We start from the raw sequence: 17,544 nt of genomic DNA, 5'->3' as shown, positions 1-17,544 counted from the left end.
ATATAAACAGAGCATTCACTCTGTAACAGAATCATTTAATTCATTTTGTCATCTTCTTCGATTCCTCTAACATGGTATCAGAGCGCTGAGCTCAAACTCAGCTCTCGATCTTCGTCTCCGCATTCATCCACTCCGATCAATCGATCTTCTTCCGCATTGCTCACTTTCTGATCTATCGATTGCTTATTTAGGATCATTCCGTCAAGATTGAGCTCCGATATGGTCACTCTCCGTCGATCTTCTCGCCGTGGCACTCGTGTTGCTACGTCGGCGACGAAACCGGCGACTACATCAAGAAGACGATCTATTCCGACGACTTCTGATTCCATTCCACCTATTCCGGTGAATCTACCGCCGTCTTCATCTATTCCGGTGAATCTACCGCCGTCTTCATCTATTCCGGTGAATCTACCGCCGTCTTCATCTATTCCGGTGAATCTACCGTCGTCTTCATCTATTCCGGTGAATCTACCGTCGACTTCATCCATTCCGATGAACGCTATTCCTGGCTTATCTGAGTCGTTCAACTTTGATGGAATCCAATACTCTCCGTATTACCTGACGAATGGAGATAACCCTGGATCTTCCATCATTTCAGAAACGCTCGATGGTATGAACTATAACACTTGGAATCTTGCCATTACTATTGCTCTTGATGCGAAGAACAAGCTATCTTTTGTGGATGGATCTCTTCCTCGACCACCTGAGAATCATCCTCATTTTAGGATCTGGTCACGCTGCAATAGTATGGTCAAATCTTGGTTATTGAACTCTGTTACCAAGCAAATCTATGAGAGCATACTACGTTTCAATGACGCATCCGAGATATGGAAGAATTTGATGACAAGATTCCGTATTACGAATCTCCCAAAATCTTATCAGCTCACGCAACAAATCTGGTCTCTCCAACAAGGCTCTATGGATCTTTCTACGTATTATACCAAACTCAAGACACTTTGGGACGAGCTTGATGGAGCAGATTATGTTAAAACGTGTCACAACTGTGAGTGTTGCAAAGCCACTAACACGAAGACAGAGCATGCTAAGATCATAAAGTTCCTTGCTGGCTTAAACGAATCCTATTCACATGCTCGAAGTCAGATTATTATGAAGAAACACATTCCGGATCTTGCTGAAGTATACAACTTGCTGGATCAAGACTACAGTCAGCGAAGCATCATTCCTATTACCATGCTTATTCTTAGGCTATCCAGCCGGTTTCAAAGGATATAAAGTGATGGATCTTGATACAAATGCGATCTCTGTGTCACGGAATGTTGTTTTCCATGAAGACATCTTCCCTTTCACGTGCTCTGAATCAGATCTTCATCATGATCTCTATCCAAATACTGATCCTGTAGTTGTGAATAAGACTCACATAGCTTCTGATGTTCCCACGTCTGTTAACACAGAGATACCTGTGGTTGTAACTGATGAACCTGTGGTTGATAGTCAAATTCCTATAGAGGCAGAGAAAATATCAAAACGGACTTCTAAGCAACCGGCTTATCTGGAAGACTACTATTGCAACATGACTGCTACTGACATACCTTATCCTCTCGCAGCTCATCTATCTTATGAGAAGCTGACAGAAGGATATAAGGCATACGTTTGTGCGGTTACCAAACATGTTGAGCCAACTTCATTCAATCAGGCAAAGAAGTTTGATGAGTGGATCAAAGCCATGAATGAAGAATTAATAGCTCTGGAGAGTACAAATACATGGACAATGTGTTCATTACCTCCTGGAAAGAATGCAATAGGATGTCGCTGGGTGTATAAAGTCAAGTTAAATGCTGATGGCACCTTGGAGAGATATAAAGCACGCTTGGTTGCAAAGGGTTATACACAACAGGAGGGGATAGACTTTGTTGATACATTCTCACCTGTGGCCAAGATGACTACTGTTAAGACTCTACTAGCTGTGTCAGCTGCAAAACGATGGAGTTTAACACAGCTTGACATCTCTAATGCCTTCCTTAATGGTGATCTAACTGAGGAAATCTATATGTCATTACCTCCTGGTTACACACCTAAGGACGGTACAATGCTTCCTCCAAATCCGGTGTGTAAGCTCAACAAATCTTTATATGGACTTAAGCAAGCTTCAAGGCAATGGTTCCTCAAGTTCAGTGCGTCATTGCTTTCTCTTGGATTTCAGTCTTCACATTCTGATCACACCTTGTTTATCAGAAATGTGAATGGAAAGTATGTGGCTGTTCTAGTCTATGTAGACGACATTGTCATTGCCAGCAATGATGATGACGTTGTGGATCAGCTAAAAGAAGATTTAAAGAAGCGCTTCAAGCTCAGAGATCTTGGACCCCTTCGATATTTTCTTGGTCTGGAGATAGCAAGAGCCAGTCAGGGAATTTCTATCTGTCAACGTAAGTATGTTCTAGAACTACTTGATGAGACTGGTCTTCTAGCTTGTAAACCATCTACAATCCCAATGGACCCAAGCATCAAGCTGTGCATTGACAGTGGTGAACCTTTACTCAGTGATCCTGGTTTGTATCGGCGACTAGTTGGGAAGATGATGTACTTGACTATAACAAGACCGGATATTACCTTTTCGGTCAACAAGTTATGTCAATTCACTTCGGCTCCAACACAAACGCACCTCAAAGCTGCATACAAGGTATTACACTATCTCAAGGGAACTATTGGAAAAGGGATATTCTATAGTTCTACATCAGACTTGGTTCTAAAGGCTTTCACCGATGCTGATTGGGGCTCTTGTAAAGATACTAGACGTTCTACTTCAGGGTTTTGCCTCTTTCTTGGACCTTCTCTAATAGCATGGAAGTCTAAGAAGCAAACTACTGTCTCCCACTCGTCTGCAGAGTCAGAGTATCGAGCCATGGAACTTGCTGTTCGTGAGATAGTTTGGATTGTCAATCTTCTACGTGAGTTCACAGTTCATCAACATCAACCTGTGGCTTTCTTTTGTGATTCAACTGCGGCTATACATATCGCCAATAATGCAGTGTTTCATGAAAGAATCAAGTGTTTGGAGATTGATTGTCACATTGTTCGTGAGAGGATTTTGACAGGCTTGATCAAGACACTACACGTTCGTACACACAATCAGTTAGCCGATGTCTTCACTAAGCCGCTCTATCCAGCTATCTTTCACACATTAATCAGCAAGATGGCATTCTCTTCGATCTACATGCCACCTTGAGGAAGGGTATTAGAGTAGATTATGAAATGTATAGTTGGTTTAATATAAACCAACATTTAACCGAGTAAACCGGTTCATTATGTATGTATATAAACAGAGCATTCACTCTGTAACAGAATAACAGAATCATTTTATTCATTTTGTCATCTTCTTCGATTCCTCTAACAAAGATTCGTTGATCCATTTGAATTCATTTGTCTACTACAGTCAAAGAGGAATCACCAACCGTCTACTCTGAGTCCATCCAACGGTTAACTACTGACGTGGCCTCCTTAAGTTGTAATGTGTTTCTCGTTCTTGTTGGTAGACAACTAATACAAAGCTTTGCCGACTTACTCTCTCGCTCTCTTCCTTCAATCATGTTTTAGGATTTCCATTGATCCTTTTTGTTCTCCTCCTTCTGAAGTTTTTTAATCACCTATATGCCGTTTTGATTTTTAGCCATGTTTAGGCATGCCTCATCCAGGGTGCATGTTCCTTCTTAGTGCTTATTCACTATCTAAAATCTCCCCTGCCTCGTCTCTCTGCTTGTTTCCATTGTGCTCTGCCGCTACAAGGATTGCTACTCTGGTATTAGAGAAATTTAAATGGAAGTTCGCTACCATTGGTAATTACTTGGTGGTTATCTTTGTTATATACTCACTTCTTTAGCTTGTGACACGAATCGTTGTTCACTTATGTTGTTTTATTTTACATTTTGGGGATACAGTAGTTCACTTAAATGTGGCTGAAGTGTTCTCAGTTTTTATTTGTTCCGCAAATAAAAAAAAGAAGCAAATCATGTGATGATGATCCTAATATGATTACTTTTGTATCATTTTCTAATCTAACAGTTAAAGTTATGAAAATTTAGCTTCTGAACATCCATACAAGCCTACAAAGATATCTTAACAACGCTTCACAAGCTTGATGGTGGAGAGTATGGAAACGTCTACTCTTTACCAGCTTTAAGCGATCCAAGAGTCGGTAAGAAGCTTTTGTTGTTATTTCAAAAAAAAAGAAGCTTTTGTTGTTACCTCCAAATCTCTTCCTTGTCTTGCTTTATTCGTTCTTAATACATAACACATGTTTCTTAATATGTTGCAGATAGGTTACCATCTATATTCTCTCCGGATACTACTGGAATCAGCTATTAGTAATTGTGACAAGTTTCACATCACGAAGGGTGATGTTAAGAAAATAATGGACTGGGAATACATCTCGTAAGAACATTTACTTATTTGATAGAACATTTTCTTGGTTAGGCTTTCACTGGAGTGCCAGTTATAGTTGATCTTACTGCTATGCAGAGCCGGGCTTGAACATACACCCACGAAACATTTGAATGGGGCCCCCATTTTTGTGGGGCCCCCATTTTACAAAAAAAAATTATTTATACATATATATTCATATATATTTATATATAAATGTGAATATTGAATTAAAAATAAACAAAAATACATTTATATTATGCATAAATTTAACTGAAAGTAACAGGTCTTTTCTTATTATAATTTAAAAATGAATACTTTTTTTTTGATAAACAATACAATACATAATTCAAACAAAGTTTTGCTAATAGATCCCAAGAGGATATTATTGAGATTTCCAGGAAATTACAGGAGGCCTACAAGGATGAGGAGGAGTATTGGCATCAGAAGAGTCGAAATATGTGGTACTCATCCGGGGATTTGAACACTAAGTTTTATCATGCTCTGACAAAGCAACGGCGGATCCGAAACAAAATAGTGGGCCTCCATGATGATGCGGGTAATTGGATCACAGATGATAACGGAGTTGAGAAGGTGGCTGTAGATTATTTTGATGGTTTATTTAATTCCACTAATCCTACGGAGTTTGATAGTTTCCTGGAGGAGATAGGACCATCAATTTCTCCTCAGATGAATCAAAGGCTATTGCGGTTAGCAACAGAGGAAGAAGTGAGACAAGCTTTATTTATGATGCATCCGGAGAAAGCGCCAGGTCCGGATGGAATGACAGCTCTTTTTTTTCAGCATTCCTGGCATGTTATTAAAAAGGATGTGGTCGAACTGGTGAATAATTTTTTGGTATCAGGTGATTTGGATCCAAGGCTAAACATAACTAATATTTGTATGATACCAAAAGTAGAGAGACCGACAAGGATGACGGAACTGAGGCCAATAAGTCTTTGTAATGTGGGCTATAAAATAATTTCAAAGGTTTTATGTCAAAGGCTGAAAAGTTGTCTTCCCAGACTAATTTCAGAGACACAATCGGCTTTTGTGGCAGGAAGGTTAATTTCGGATAACATTCTTATCGCGCAGGAAATGTTTCATGGTTTGAGAGCAAACAAGTCCTGTCAAAATAAGTTCATGGCAATCAAAACAGATATGAGTAAGGCATATGATCGGATAGAGTGGAATTTTATTGAGGCTCTCCTTCAAAAAATGGGTTTTGATCCTCATTGGATTAAATTAATGCGAGAGTGTGTCTCTTCGGTTCAATATAGGGTGCTTCTCAATGGACAGCCACGAGGTCTAATTATTCCCCAGCGGGGATTACGTCAAGGCGATCCTTTATCCCCTTATTTATTTATCATGTGTACGGAGGCGTTAATTTCAAATATTAAAAAGGCGGAGCGGATGAAACAATTAACCGGTATGAAAGTGGCAAGAGCTTGCCCTGCAATCTCTCATTTGTTATTCGCAGATGATAGTTTGTTCTTTTGTAAGGCAAACAAGGAAGAGTGTCAAACTATACTCAGGATTCTAAAGGAATATGAGACTGTCTCTGGACAACAGATTAATTTCCAGAAATCCTCAATTCAATTTGGACATAAGATTGATGAAGATAGTCGTCAAGAATTAAGGGATATTTTGGGAATTCAGAATTTAGGTGGAATGGGATCTTATTTAGGCCTGCCCGAAAGTCTAGGAGGTTCTAAGGTACAAGTGTTTGGCTTCGTACAAGAACGGCTGAATAGTAGGGTTAATGGATGGACCTTTCGATTTTTTACCAAGGGTGGAAAGGAGGTGATTATTAAATCAGTGATTACGGCTTTGCCAAACCATGTGATGTCTGTGTACCGGTTGCCGAAAGTTACAGTGAAGAAGCTCACAGGTGCAGTTGCCCAATTTTGGTGGAGTCCAGGAGGCAGTACAAGAGGTATGCATTGGAAATCATGGGATAAAGTGTGTGCCCATAAAGACAGTGGTGGGTTGGGTTTTAAGGATTTGACTGATTTTAATACGGCAATGCTTGGGAAGCAGTTGTGGCGGCTGATCGAGAAGCCAAATTCTCTTTTTTCTCGAGTTTTCAAGGGACGGTATTACAGGAATTCTTCACCCCTGGAACCGATTCGCTCATATTCCCCGTCATATGGCTGGAGGAGTATTATTTCTGCTAGATCTCTGGTTTGTAAAGGACTAATTAAAAGGGTTGGAACAGGGTCATCTATTTCAGTATGGAATGATCCTTGGCTCCCATCCACTCGCCCGAGACCAGCTAACAAAAACCTTCATAATAATTACCCGGACCTCACAGTGGATTCTCTCATTAATCCGGAATCCCGCACATGGAATGTACAGGCAATTAGAAACTTGGTGGATCCACAAGATGCAAAAATAATTGAGAGTATACCGTTGAGTAGAAATCAGTTGACAGATAGGAATGGATGGCATTTCACCAAGAATGGAAAATATACGGTACAATCAGGGTATCAGGTAGAAAGGATTTATCCTGACAAGGAGAGACCACCTGATTTTTATGGTCCTAATGTGGATATCCTCAAAGCATTTTGTTGGAAGGTGAGGTGCCCTCCGAAGCTAAAGCACTTTTTATGGCAGTTGTTGTCTGGCTGTATAGCGGTAACGAAAAATCTAAAAGCACGAGGGATACAAGGAGACACCTGCTGTGCCAGGTGCGGAGATCCGGAGGAATCAATAAACCATGTGTTTTTTGAATGTCCTCCAGCACGTCAAGTGTGGGCATTATCCAAGATTCCATCAAATCCAAACATCTTCCCAATTGGCTCTCTTTTTGCTAATATGGACCATCTATTTTGGAGAATTAATCCAAGAATGGAGAATCATCAGTTTGCATGGATATTATGGTATATTTGGAAGGGACGGAACAACAAAGTGTTCAGTAACCTTGACACTGATCCAAGAGACACGCTGCGACTGGCAGAAGTTGAATCAACACTGTGGGCTGAGGCACAGGTTATTAATAATCATAGGTTGGTACAAGAAGTACAGGTAAGGCCCGATTTAGGGACCCTAGGAAGATGGTGCTTCACAGACGGTTCTTGGAAAGATAAAGATCTATTTTCAGGACAAGGATGGCTTAGTACGCTACCAGGGTTTGATAGCTTATTGGGGGCACGAAATGTAAGGGCATCCCTCTCACCTCTTCATTCGGAGATGGAGGCATTAATTTGGGCAATGGAATGTATGCGAAATTTAAGGCAGTTTCAGGTTACGTTTGCAACGGATTGTTCTCAACTGGTGAAGATGGTTTCGGAACCAGAGGAATGGCCAGCATTTGAAAGCTACCTGGAAGATATCAAGCTTCTGCGACAAAGTTTTGTCAGCTCAGAAATCGTTCATGTTCCTAGGACGGAGAACAAAAGGGCGGATAGCTTGGCACGTAGTGCTCGGCAACAATCGTCTTTCGTCGTGCACATGGATGCAGATTTACCACCTTGGTTTACAGAGTCTACATGAGTCTGTAAATGTTTGCTGTCAAAAAAAAAAAAAAAAAAAAACTAAGTTTTGCTAAAATAAAAATTAATAAAAATATTATTAATCTTTAAAATATTTTTTTTTTAAATAGGGCCCCCAAAACTTCAGGACCGGCTCTGCTGCTATGAGGGATGCCCTGAAGAGTCTTGGTCATGATCCTAACAAGATTAATCCACGGGTTAGTTAACTGCTTCATTTTGATGATTTGATGTGTCGAATATAAAGCAGTTTCCCATATGTTATTATGTATAAGAACATGTAGCTAACTCCACAATTTTCTAGTTCATTTCTGCATACAGGTTCTTGTTGATCTTCTGTTTGATCACTCAGACCAAGTATATGGGGCAAAACCAGAAATTTGGGGAAAAGGTATGCAGCTAGAATCTGACAGGAATTGGGAAAGGTTTATGTTTCTTAAGTGGGGTTCATCAGCCTTTTACAACATGTTTATCAATAAAGCAAGAGTTCTTGCATTGAGGATAAGATCAGGGAGCGTCTCCAACGGCTATACACATCCCCATGGAGGCTCATCAGCACGAGTAAACCTAATGCATCTTCAATATAAAGGCATGAGGTAATGAGAGAGAGTAAGGATATAGAGAGAGTGATAGAGAAAAGATTGTATTAGCATAAACTTGTATACAATCGTTTTCTCAAGTTACAAGGAATGTTACAGAGTGAGTCTAAGTACTAGTGAAGGGTATTAGGCGGGTCAGTTGTATCTCCTTGTTGTAATCAATGATTCTAGTGGATTCCGAAAAAAGTCTCGGCCAGACGTAGCTACCCTAGTTAATGGGAGTAAACTGGTTAAAGTTGTGTGTGTGCTCTGTCTTTCATTTCTTCTACAACCGCAAAACACCTTCTTCTCTTCCCATGTTATGGTTCTGTTCTTCGAGCTCAAACCATCAGTTCCTTATCTTGTGTTTGTTGTGTCTTTGTGTCCAACAGAAGTCAACACTCTTGAGTTGCAGTAGACTTAACAGATATATTGCTATAAGTATCATTCATCTAAAAGGCTTGTTGATCTTTTGGTCATTTCTACCATCACGTAACCTTGAGATTTTAACATTATTAATTAGGGAGTGAAAGCTATTATTGCCACGAGCTTCGATAGAGTCCACCGTAGCAACTTAGCTAGTATTTGGATTGTTCCTCTGTGTTTCACAAGACATAATTGCGACTACGGAGACTGGCAAACCTTTTGCATGCACTTTGCGGTTAGATTCCAAGGTAATAAGTAACAAACTATTTGGACCAAGCTTTGTCTTTAATAATGATTGTAAGCATATTTTTAAAAAGGTCTAACGTGGGGGGTTTATGCGAATTATCAGTTGGAACTGGCGTACTATGATCATGGCGGTATGCTTCAGTACATCATCCGAAGTTTGAGCAACGAGTAAGCTTTGATCAATAAAGACGTACGGTACGGTCTCTTCTCTTCTTTTTTTTTTTTTTGAAGAAACATTTTCTTATGCATTTATATCAATATTTTTAACAGAATTTATTTATCTATATTATTATTTGCGAAGTAAGCTTTTGGAATCGAGTTCTCAGGTTAAAAGTTAGAGCGGTTAATATCGTTTATAACCTTAATGAATAAAATATATAGCTAAATTAAAAAAAAAAACTAAATTTGAATTTATTTGATTAGATAATTGATTAAAATTAATAATAGTAAGAATTATCCAAAATTTGAAAAATAATTTTAAAAAGAGATAATTTATGTATATATTGTACTGTTATCTGAAAAAATCTGTTAGTAAAAAGTTAAAAACATGAATTATATAACTAAATATTAATCAAATAAAATTCTTAATTATATAATTAAAAATAGAATATTGAATTAACCAAAATATAAAAATATAATTAAAAAAAGATATATATATATATATATATTGTATTGTAATCTGAAAAAGTATTTTAGTAAAAAGTTAAAAACATAAATAATATAATTAAATATTAATCAAATTAAATTTTTTACTAAAATTATGAATATAGTGTACAAAGAACTTTTCAAAAGTTATGAAAATGTTTAAGCCTGCATTGCGGATAAAACACCTAGTTGATTTAATTTAATAACTGAAAAAATATTACACACATGGAATGATGACACCCGTGGATAGGGGTGGGCACTTTAACCGATATCCGAAGTGGCACCCGAACCCGATCCGAAAAACCCGAACCGAAATCCGAACCGAAGTAGCAAAATACCCGAACGGGTATTGAATAAGGAGAGATTGGATACCCGAACCCGAACGGGTAATACCCGAACCCGAATGGATATCCGAAGATAACCGAACATATGTATAATTAACCTTATATTTTTAGTTTATATCTCTCATTTTATATAAAATATTTATATTGATACTACACATACTTTAAGTTCAAATGATATACATACAATTACAGAAAAAATGATTTGTTATTCACTTAAAATGCATGTCAAATTTTTTATTTCAAAAATTAACAAAAAGATACATCCAAAATTTAAAAAAAAATAACTAAATTAATATCTTTTTAGTTTTAAAATGTTATGTCCAAATCTATTAACCATTCAATCTATTAGAAAAAAAAATTAGTTAACTGAAAGTTATATTTTTAAATACAAGAAACTTGAGAAATGAAAATTTTAATTTTTTTTCAAAATCTAAATATCCGAACCCGATCCGAGATAACCGAATTCGAACTAAAAATACCCGAACCCGACCCGAAGTACAAAAATACCCGAACGGGTTCTACACCTCTATACCGAAATACCCGAAAATCCGAAATACCCGACCCGAACCCGAACGGGTACCCGAACGCCCACCCCTACCCGTGGAGTTCGTTTCTTCCCAATTGCTCAAAATCTCTTTTTCTCTTCTCTTCTTTTTGTCCGTCAGACAACAACCACACGTATCGAACTTGAGTTCTCCAAGTTACACAGTCGTCGCGAATCTTCTAGCAACTTGTTGAAATAGAAGGACCCACTTGTTGCTTTCTTATATATAGAAATGAACGCTGTTAATGGGCCCCAAGAATCTGAGAGAGTTGCGCGTTTATTGTAAGCTGAACGGAAAGAAGTAATTATTCTTAACGTGGAACATCCAACTTGGTCACCAAATAGCACTTATCCATACACGTGTCTAAATTTAATTGATAGAGATCTACGGCTATGATCTAACCGCCTCATAATTTCTTAAAAAAAGCCCTATAAATATACACACCTATTCCTCCTCTCTCTTCTCATCAATTGAAAACCAAAAGTCAAATACTTGTTCGGTCTTCCCCCACATCTTCAGGTACGGTTTCGTCTTCCCATCTATTTCTTCTGATATTTAATTTATTAGAACTAGCGATCTTCTCGTCACGCGAATTGGTTTACTTGATTGTTAGGGTTTTACTCAAGTTTAATCTATGTTTATTGTTTGATTTGGTTTCTTGATTATTATATTTATTGTTACTCATGATCTGCTTCTGGATCTAAACCTGTTGTTTCCAATTATGTGCAGAGAGAATCCAAAGAGAGCTTTCCAAGTTTACATGGTTGAGCTAGACATCCAGGTACCATTAGCATATGACCCTTTCGCAGAAGCTCAAGACACAGATGCACCAGGGACAAAAGAGTATATCCACGTCCGTATTCAGCAGAGGAATGGTAAAAAGAGTTTGACGACGGTCCAAGGTCTGAAGAAAGAGTACAGCTACGAGAAGATTCTCAAGGATCTTAAGAAAGACTTTTGCTGCAACGGGAACGTTGTGCAGGACAAGGTGCTAGGCAAGATCATTCAGCTTCAGGGTGATCAGAGGAAGAAAGTTTCTCACTTTTTGGTTCAGACTGGGATTGCTAAGAAGGATCAGATCAAGATCCACGGGTTCTAGATTCGGATCGTTCGGTTTTATCTTTCTCTTTTATATGCGAATAATATTGTGTGATCGATCATCATTAGAGGTTTTTAAAGGGTCTTTTCTTTTGGTTTGAAGCTTTGGTTTTGTGGTTCTCTGTTTAATAGCTGAAGTTGTGTGGGATGTTTGAGTACTTCTGCAATGATAAATTTTCGATTGTTCTATTTTTCCCATCTCTTGGTTACGTTATGTTAGCTCGATCTGTCGTTTATTAAATGGTAGGAAACAAGGTAATCAGAACTAGAAAAGTGACTTGTGAATTCTGATGGATTTCATCCAGAGAACGGGTGAAATAGACTCGAACGTGAAGAAATTATTTTGATCCTTCCTTTGATCGAATAACTTCAAAATGTGGTTCATAAGAGCAAGCAACACACACAAACGTCTTGTGAAAATTCTGGAACACTAATATTTTGTTTATTGTATGGGAATCAAGTTTCCAATAAAAGAAAACAGTATATGGTATGTGCTGCTTTGCACATTCTTATATTGCTTTTTACAGCCACATTAGTGTTTTATTCAATTATGTATTTAAATAGTGTTTAAATCTAAATAAATCCAATGTTAATTGAATGATTTTAAAATTTATAAATCTAATTTAAAATATAATATTATTCAATCAGTGATTTAAAATCTGGATTTAAAATCTAGTGTTATTCTTCAAAAGATTTAAAAATTCTTTGTATCTATACTATTAAAGCAGGATCCTATTGTCATAATTACCTTAGGGGCATGTTTCATTCACTAACATTGCATGTTTCATTAAGGGCAATTAAGTAATATTAATAACAAATCTATATTGGGTCATTATTTTTGGATCCAACCCAAATCAAATCTCTCTTGGGCCATTTGGACCTATTAAAAAATCAGATTCAATTCTCACTTTTTTTTTTCTTTGGGCCATTGAGTCCAAGTTCAAATAATTTTTTTTCAACTATTCTTAATTATTATTTTTTTCTTTTCTTAATATAATTTAAGCATTCATAAAAATAATTGAATTTTTTTATTGAAAAGTATAAATCTTTATTAAAAGTATATAATTTTTTAATTAAAATATTAACCCCATAATAAAATTAATTTATCAGAGTTATACCAACTTAATTCATTAAAAAAATAAAGTTTAATTTTTTTAACATAAATAGTCATATTTAAAATGAAATACGATAAATAAAGATAATTTTTTTAAGTCTTTTATAACATAAAACACAAATATATGAAAATGTGACATTTACTAAATATTTGTCAATTGAAAAAAAAACAAAAATAAATCCGCGCTTTGAAAGCGCGGGTCAAAATCTAGTTTAAGATTGAATTCAAATCAATTGTGCTGGATTTTCATGAACAAATAATGAAAATCAAAATCCAAAATATACTGTAGAGATTTTAAAATTCATTAACTAAAAAATATGTTTAAATTTAAATTTTAATCGATTACAAAACTTGACAATTGATTTTAAGTTATTGATTTAATAATAAACTATATGAAAAACATTATAAATTTTCAAAGCTTATCTTCAGAACTTAACAATTGATGTTGATTCTTGTTCTTACATAATGAAGACAAAGCTTCTCGGCGACATGTTGCTACAACCTGCAAAAAACAATCTTGTTTTGTCATACAGAATGAAGACAACGCTTCTTGTGACAAAGAATACCCAGCTTCCATTTCAAAGATTTTTCATTTCACAATCTATAACTCTCTCTCGACTCTTGAGTATAAGAAAGTCTCTCTTGACTCTAAGTTTTAGTTTATAGTGCAAGATATGTTCTTTAGAGTGTTAGTGAGATGTCTCTTGTTTGTCTTATATAATGAATACAAAGCTTTCCGGTGACATGTTTCATAATTTTCTATCAAAATGGCGATTAGTTATGCTATATTACAAACTATAGAAAATATTATAAATCCAATTTTTTTGCTTATGAAAATTTACGCAGTTATTTTCTGTTTATAAAGATTCATGCATAACGGCATTATCCTAAACCACCTTATGAAATATACGCATGTTTTAGTAAGCAAATCTAAACCAACATAAAAAAAATGAAAGGAATTATATTGACTTTGAAAATCAAACTTTTAGTGTTCATATCTAATGCTTTCAAACTCTTTAAAATAATATTTCTGCAGACACAAAATTTACAGCCTAATTCCAAATCAAAAATCTAAAGCTACAGTCTCTATGAAACCCTTAAACTCATAGTTAGGTTCGTGCAAAACCAGTCCAATGTTGAGTATGAATGGGCTTAGATGAATATTTCTGCTATTGTAATTAATTGGGCTTAATCGACAAAAGGAAATAGTTGTGCTTAATGTTTTGGTAATAACGGTGGGGTCCTATTTCTTTAAGAAAGGGCCCAATGTTGATTCGAAAATATTTCAAGACACGTGTTTTGCACGTGACCTCCCAACGAGTAATTTTGTAAAGAACAAAGACAAAAGCAAAATATAATATCTAACCAGAAGATATTATCCGAAAAGCCCAAACAAAAACAAACCATCAGTTTATTACACCAAATCCACAAAATCATTTTGTGTAATGAAAATTTGAGGCCCTCTTTTTACTCACAAATGTTCTTTTTTTCCGATTTACCCTTTTTTGACTCATTGTTAATGCCTCCTCCACAGGAAGAAAGCTGAGGAAACGGAGGCGAAAAATCTCAGGTCTTTTTGTTTCTTTTTCTCTCTCTCTCTCTCTCTTTGTTGTGTTTACACATGGAAAGTTTCAAGCTTTTTTGCTCATGAGTCCTGTTTCTTTTTTTTTCTGTGTGGTAATAACATTTGCGATGTGTGTGTTTCTCTCTCTCGTCACTCGTTTTTTTTTTTTTTTTGGTATCCGACAACAAACAATTGTCTTTGAATTCAATTCTAGGGCAACTGCGAAAAAAATTGCTAATTTTGTGTGTTTTGATTAGTGTGTCTGATGATTATGAGATAATTTGTAATTAGGAGTCGCGATTTAGGGGCTAAACATGGGTTTGCATGTTGGATTACTAGTGGGATCTCATCTTGTATAAATCGCCAAGATTTGAAACGCAAAAGAGGTTTAGTGTTTGCTGTTACAGTTTGAGATAACATTTTGTTTTACAACAATTACCCATTCTGATAATCTTGCGTTTGGTAATATAAACTCTGTGATGGTCTCTCGTCTCTGTGTATTCATGATTTTCTCACTTTTGCATCTTCACTGCTTCAGATAGGCTTAATTCGAAATGGAGAAGGAAAGCCATGAGGAGAACAACAACCACACTGTCTCTGGTGAAGTCATTGCCAAACGGAAACCTGGTCGCCCCAGAAAGCACCTCAAGCTAGAAGACTCCACCGAGCAGCCTCGCCACATTGAAAGCGATGAAGCTATGGTTGGGCAGCACGTTACTGGCGTCATCGAGGCAACTTTTGAAGCCGGCTTCTTGCTTTCGGTTAAGCTTGGTAACTCTGATACCGTGCTTAGAGGTGTGGTGTTCAGGCCTGGTCGCTGCGAGCCTGTATCGGTTGATAACGATATTGCTCCTCATGTTCCAATGATAACAAGAACCAGCGACGTGACGCATCAACACGGATTGCCAGCTAAACGAGGTCGTAAATCTAGGTTCCGTGAGAAGCGTGGTGATAGAGCATTGGCTCCTGTTCCGATTCTTCCCGCTAATCCAGCAATGCCCAACCATCCTTTGGGTCTGGTCGTGGAGAATGGCAGTGGGAGTGTCCCGGTCCACCAGGGACATATGCAGACCGAGTCTCAAGTGAGTGGAGGTAGTAATAGCAAGCCGTTTGAGACGCTGCTTACACGAGTGATGAAGGAAGGTCAAGTCCATAACAGCACGTCACAGTTCACTGAACCCGAGACAGAAGAGCAGGCTCTGTCTATTGAGCCTTTGCAGGCGATACACCCGGTCCATCCAGTACATATCCCAAAACCAATGCCGAGTTATGGACGTGGCAAGATGACAGAGCTTCTTCAGGTAACCAAACCAACCTTAATTGATGATTTTATCCAGAGTTTTTACTTATGTTTATTCTCTGTAGAATTCATGTTTGATATGTCTTAGGCCGTGCAGGAGAATGTGAGGGAGACCCATTTTTCTCAAGGACAGTGATTCTTGCTGCAAATCGCTGAGAGTTGTAAAAGGCTGATTCAATCTCATTGTAATCAGAAATAGGGAAACAGAATTTAACTACTGTCTAGCTTAAAGATGTCAGAAAAAGTTTATGATGATTCGTTATATAGATATATGCTCATAACTACTTTTTCTTAAGATAATAGTTGGATCGAAACTGTTAGAATAACCAAAGTCAAATCTTAAATTTCTACTATGGATCAAAACTGTTAGATTAAGTTGGATCAAAAGATCTTTTAATAAGAGGAACTTTGTGCGAAAGAAACCACTAGGAACAACAGTTGGCATGTGTGGTTGGTGGGGGAAAGGAGGCTGCAATACTGGAGAATACGGTGTGCAGGAAGCATCGGTTCAGCTGTGATGAAAAACATAACTTGGAAGTAGTGTGTAATTGAGCTTCTTTTCTTGTATAAAACCGTATTTTTCGTGGAAGCCTTCTTAATTTAATGCTTTTATTAAATATTTACTAACCAGGTGACCGGTCCGCACTCTGTGCGAACATAACAAAATTCAAAATATAGAATAAATAGTGTATAGTTTTAGAAGTAACGGGTTTATATCTTAATACTACCGTCTTTGCGAGAAAACATCAGTCATGAAGAAAAGCTTGTACTCAATATTTGACATGGACCAGAGGGAACAAAGTAACTTCAATATCAAGAGACAATTATTGTGTATATGTATAATTGCAATGTCCCAAAATAATTTGTGTCTTTAAGAAAAAAATTTCAAGAGCGATTATATATTGTAATAAGATAAGTTATTACAAACAAATTAAGAATTTAGAAACATTAAGGTGAATTGACATTTAAAAGTTTAATAAATGTGATAATAACTTGGGCAAGAAATGTTTAAAATAAATAAGGTAACTTACATTTAAACTATTCATAAGTTACTTTGCAACTTGCACATGTCAAATCAGAAAACGACATGTGCAATAGGAAAAGAACTGAAGAAAAAAAAATGATGATATAGCTCACCTTCCCAAAGAACATATAGAACCTCTTATTATAATTTAAAACATATGATAAAGCCAATATAAATAATTTTATAAATTTATTTATAATTTAATAAATGATTTATAAAGCATGCATGGAATTTAATAGACATTAATAGTTATTATGATACTTTATATGCAAATATAAGGCTTTCTATACGTATATAAAATCATTATATCAATTCAAATAAATATTTTTGTTTCTTATTTTATGTAATTTACAAATATATAAAAAAGTTGATCACATTATTACTCTTTCATAGTTTCAACAATTAGTTACCATAAATAATTATTTCTAAAATTATATAGATTATTTGGAAAGTGGTAATTGAATTATCCTTTCTTTTTAGATATAATTATAATAAATAAAATCCTTAAATCATCGGCCAATCAAATTATAACAATTTGAAGAGTTCATTTATGATCGACACGTAATAAAAAAATCACTTATATGACTTCTCAATCAATATGTAGTAGGTTTATATTTTTATAAATTATTTATAACATTTTAAAATTATTTTAAAATTCCGATAAATTTATTCTTTAAACAACGATAAATAATTTAAAAATAATATTAATAAACATGTTTGGATTTTGTTATATTTAAAATAGTTATTATATAACTATATTCGAATACAATTCATCAAGTAGAATATAAAACT

At 36.1% G+C, this 17,544-nt stretch overlaps 4 protein-coding genes across 7 annotated transcripts; 3 read left to right on the top strand and 1 right to left on the bottom strand.

The window, feature by feature from the left end:
• Positions 1 to 77: 77 nt before the first annotated feature.
• Positions 78 to 488, bottom strand: LOC117129317 (eukaryotic translation initiation factor 3 subunit A). Its single transcript, XM_033282897.1, has one exon. It carries the CDS (start codon positions 486 to 488, stop codon positions 78 to 80), a length of 411 nt encoding a protein of 136 aa, XP_033138788.1.
• Positions 489 to 4,476: 3,988 nt separating this feature from the next.
• LOC117129272 lies at positions 4,477 to 9,505 on the top strand. The gene is made up of 2 exons (XM_033282793.1): positions 4,477 to 8,068; positions 8,173 to 9,505. Exon 1 carries the CDS (start codon positions 4,837 to 4,839, stop codon positions 7,870 to 7,872), a length of 3,036 nt encoding a protein of 1,011 aa, XP_033138684.1. The 5' UTR covers positions 4,477 to 4,836; the 3' UTR covers positions 7,873 to 8,068; positions 8,173 to 9,505.
• Positions 9,506 to 10,941: 1,436 nt separating this feature from the next.
• Positions 10,942 to 11,941, top strand: LOC103844945 (protein translation factor SUI1 homolog). The gene is made up of 2 exons (XM_018655467.2): positions 10,942 to 11,171; positions 11,382 to 11,941. The coding sequence occupies exon 2, from the start codon at positions 11,413 to 11,415 to the stop codon at positions 11,749 to 11,751; it is 339 nt and encodes a 112-aa protein (XP_018510983.2). The 5' UTR covers positions 10,942 to 11,171; positions 11,382 to 11,412; the 3' UTR covers positions 11,752 to 11,941.
• A 2,190-nt stretch (positions 11,942 to 14,131) lies between these two features.
• On the top strand, positions 14,132 to 16,081 carry LOC103844943. Of its 4 annotated transcripts, none has more exons than XM_009121774.3 (3): positions 14,132 to 14,434; positions 14,967 to 15,729; positions 15,826 to 16,059. In XM_009121774.3, exons 2-3 carry the CDS (start codon positions 14,983 to 14,985, stop codon positions 15,862 to 15,864), a joined length of 786 nt encoding a protein of 261 aa, XP_009120022.1. In that variant the 5' UTR covers positions 14,132 to 14,434; positions 14,967 to 14,982; the 3' UTR covers positions 15,865 to 16,059. The 4 variants fall into 4 exon arrangements, with proteins under 4 accessions (XP_009120022.1, XP_009120019.1, XP_009120021.1 ...); XM_009121771.3 differs by having other exon boundaries at positions 14,154 to 14,434; positions 15,817 to 16,081; XM_009121773.3 differs by lacking the exon at positions 14,132 to 14,434 and adding an exon at positions 14,453 to 14,541 and having other exon boundaries at positions 15,817 to 16,081.
• Positions 16,082 to 17,544: the final 1,463 nt, after the last annotated feature.

Source organism: Brassica rapa, chromosome A10 (genome assembly GCF_000309985.2).
Source record: "Brassica rapa cultivar Chiifu-401-42 chromosome A10, CAAS_Brap_v3.01, whole genome shotgun sequence".
NCBI classification, from domain to species: domain Eukaryota; kingdom Viridiplantae; phylum Streptophyta; class Magnoliopsida; order Brassicales; family Brassicaceae; genus Brassica; species Brassica rapa.
This window is presented reverse-complemented; position numbering and strand designations above follow the sequence as displayed.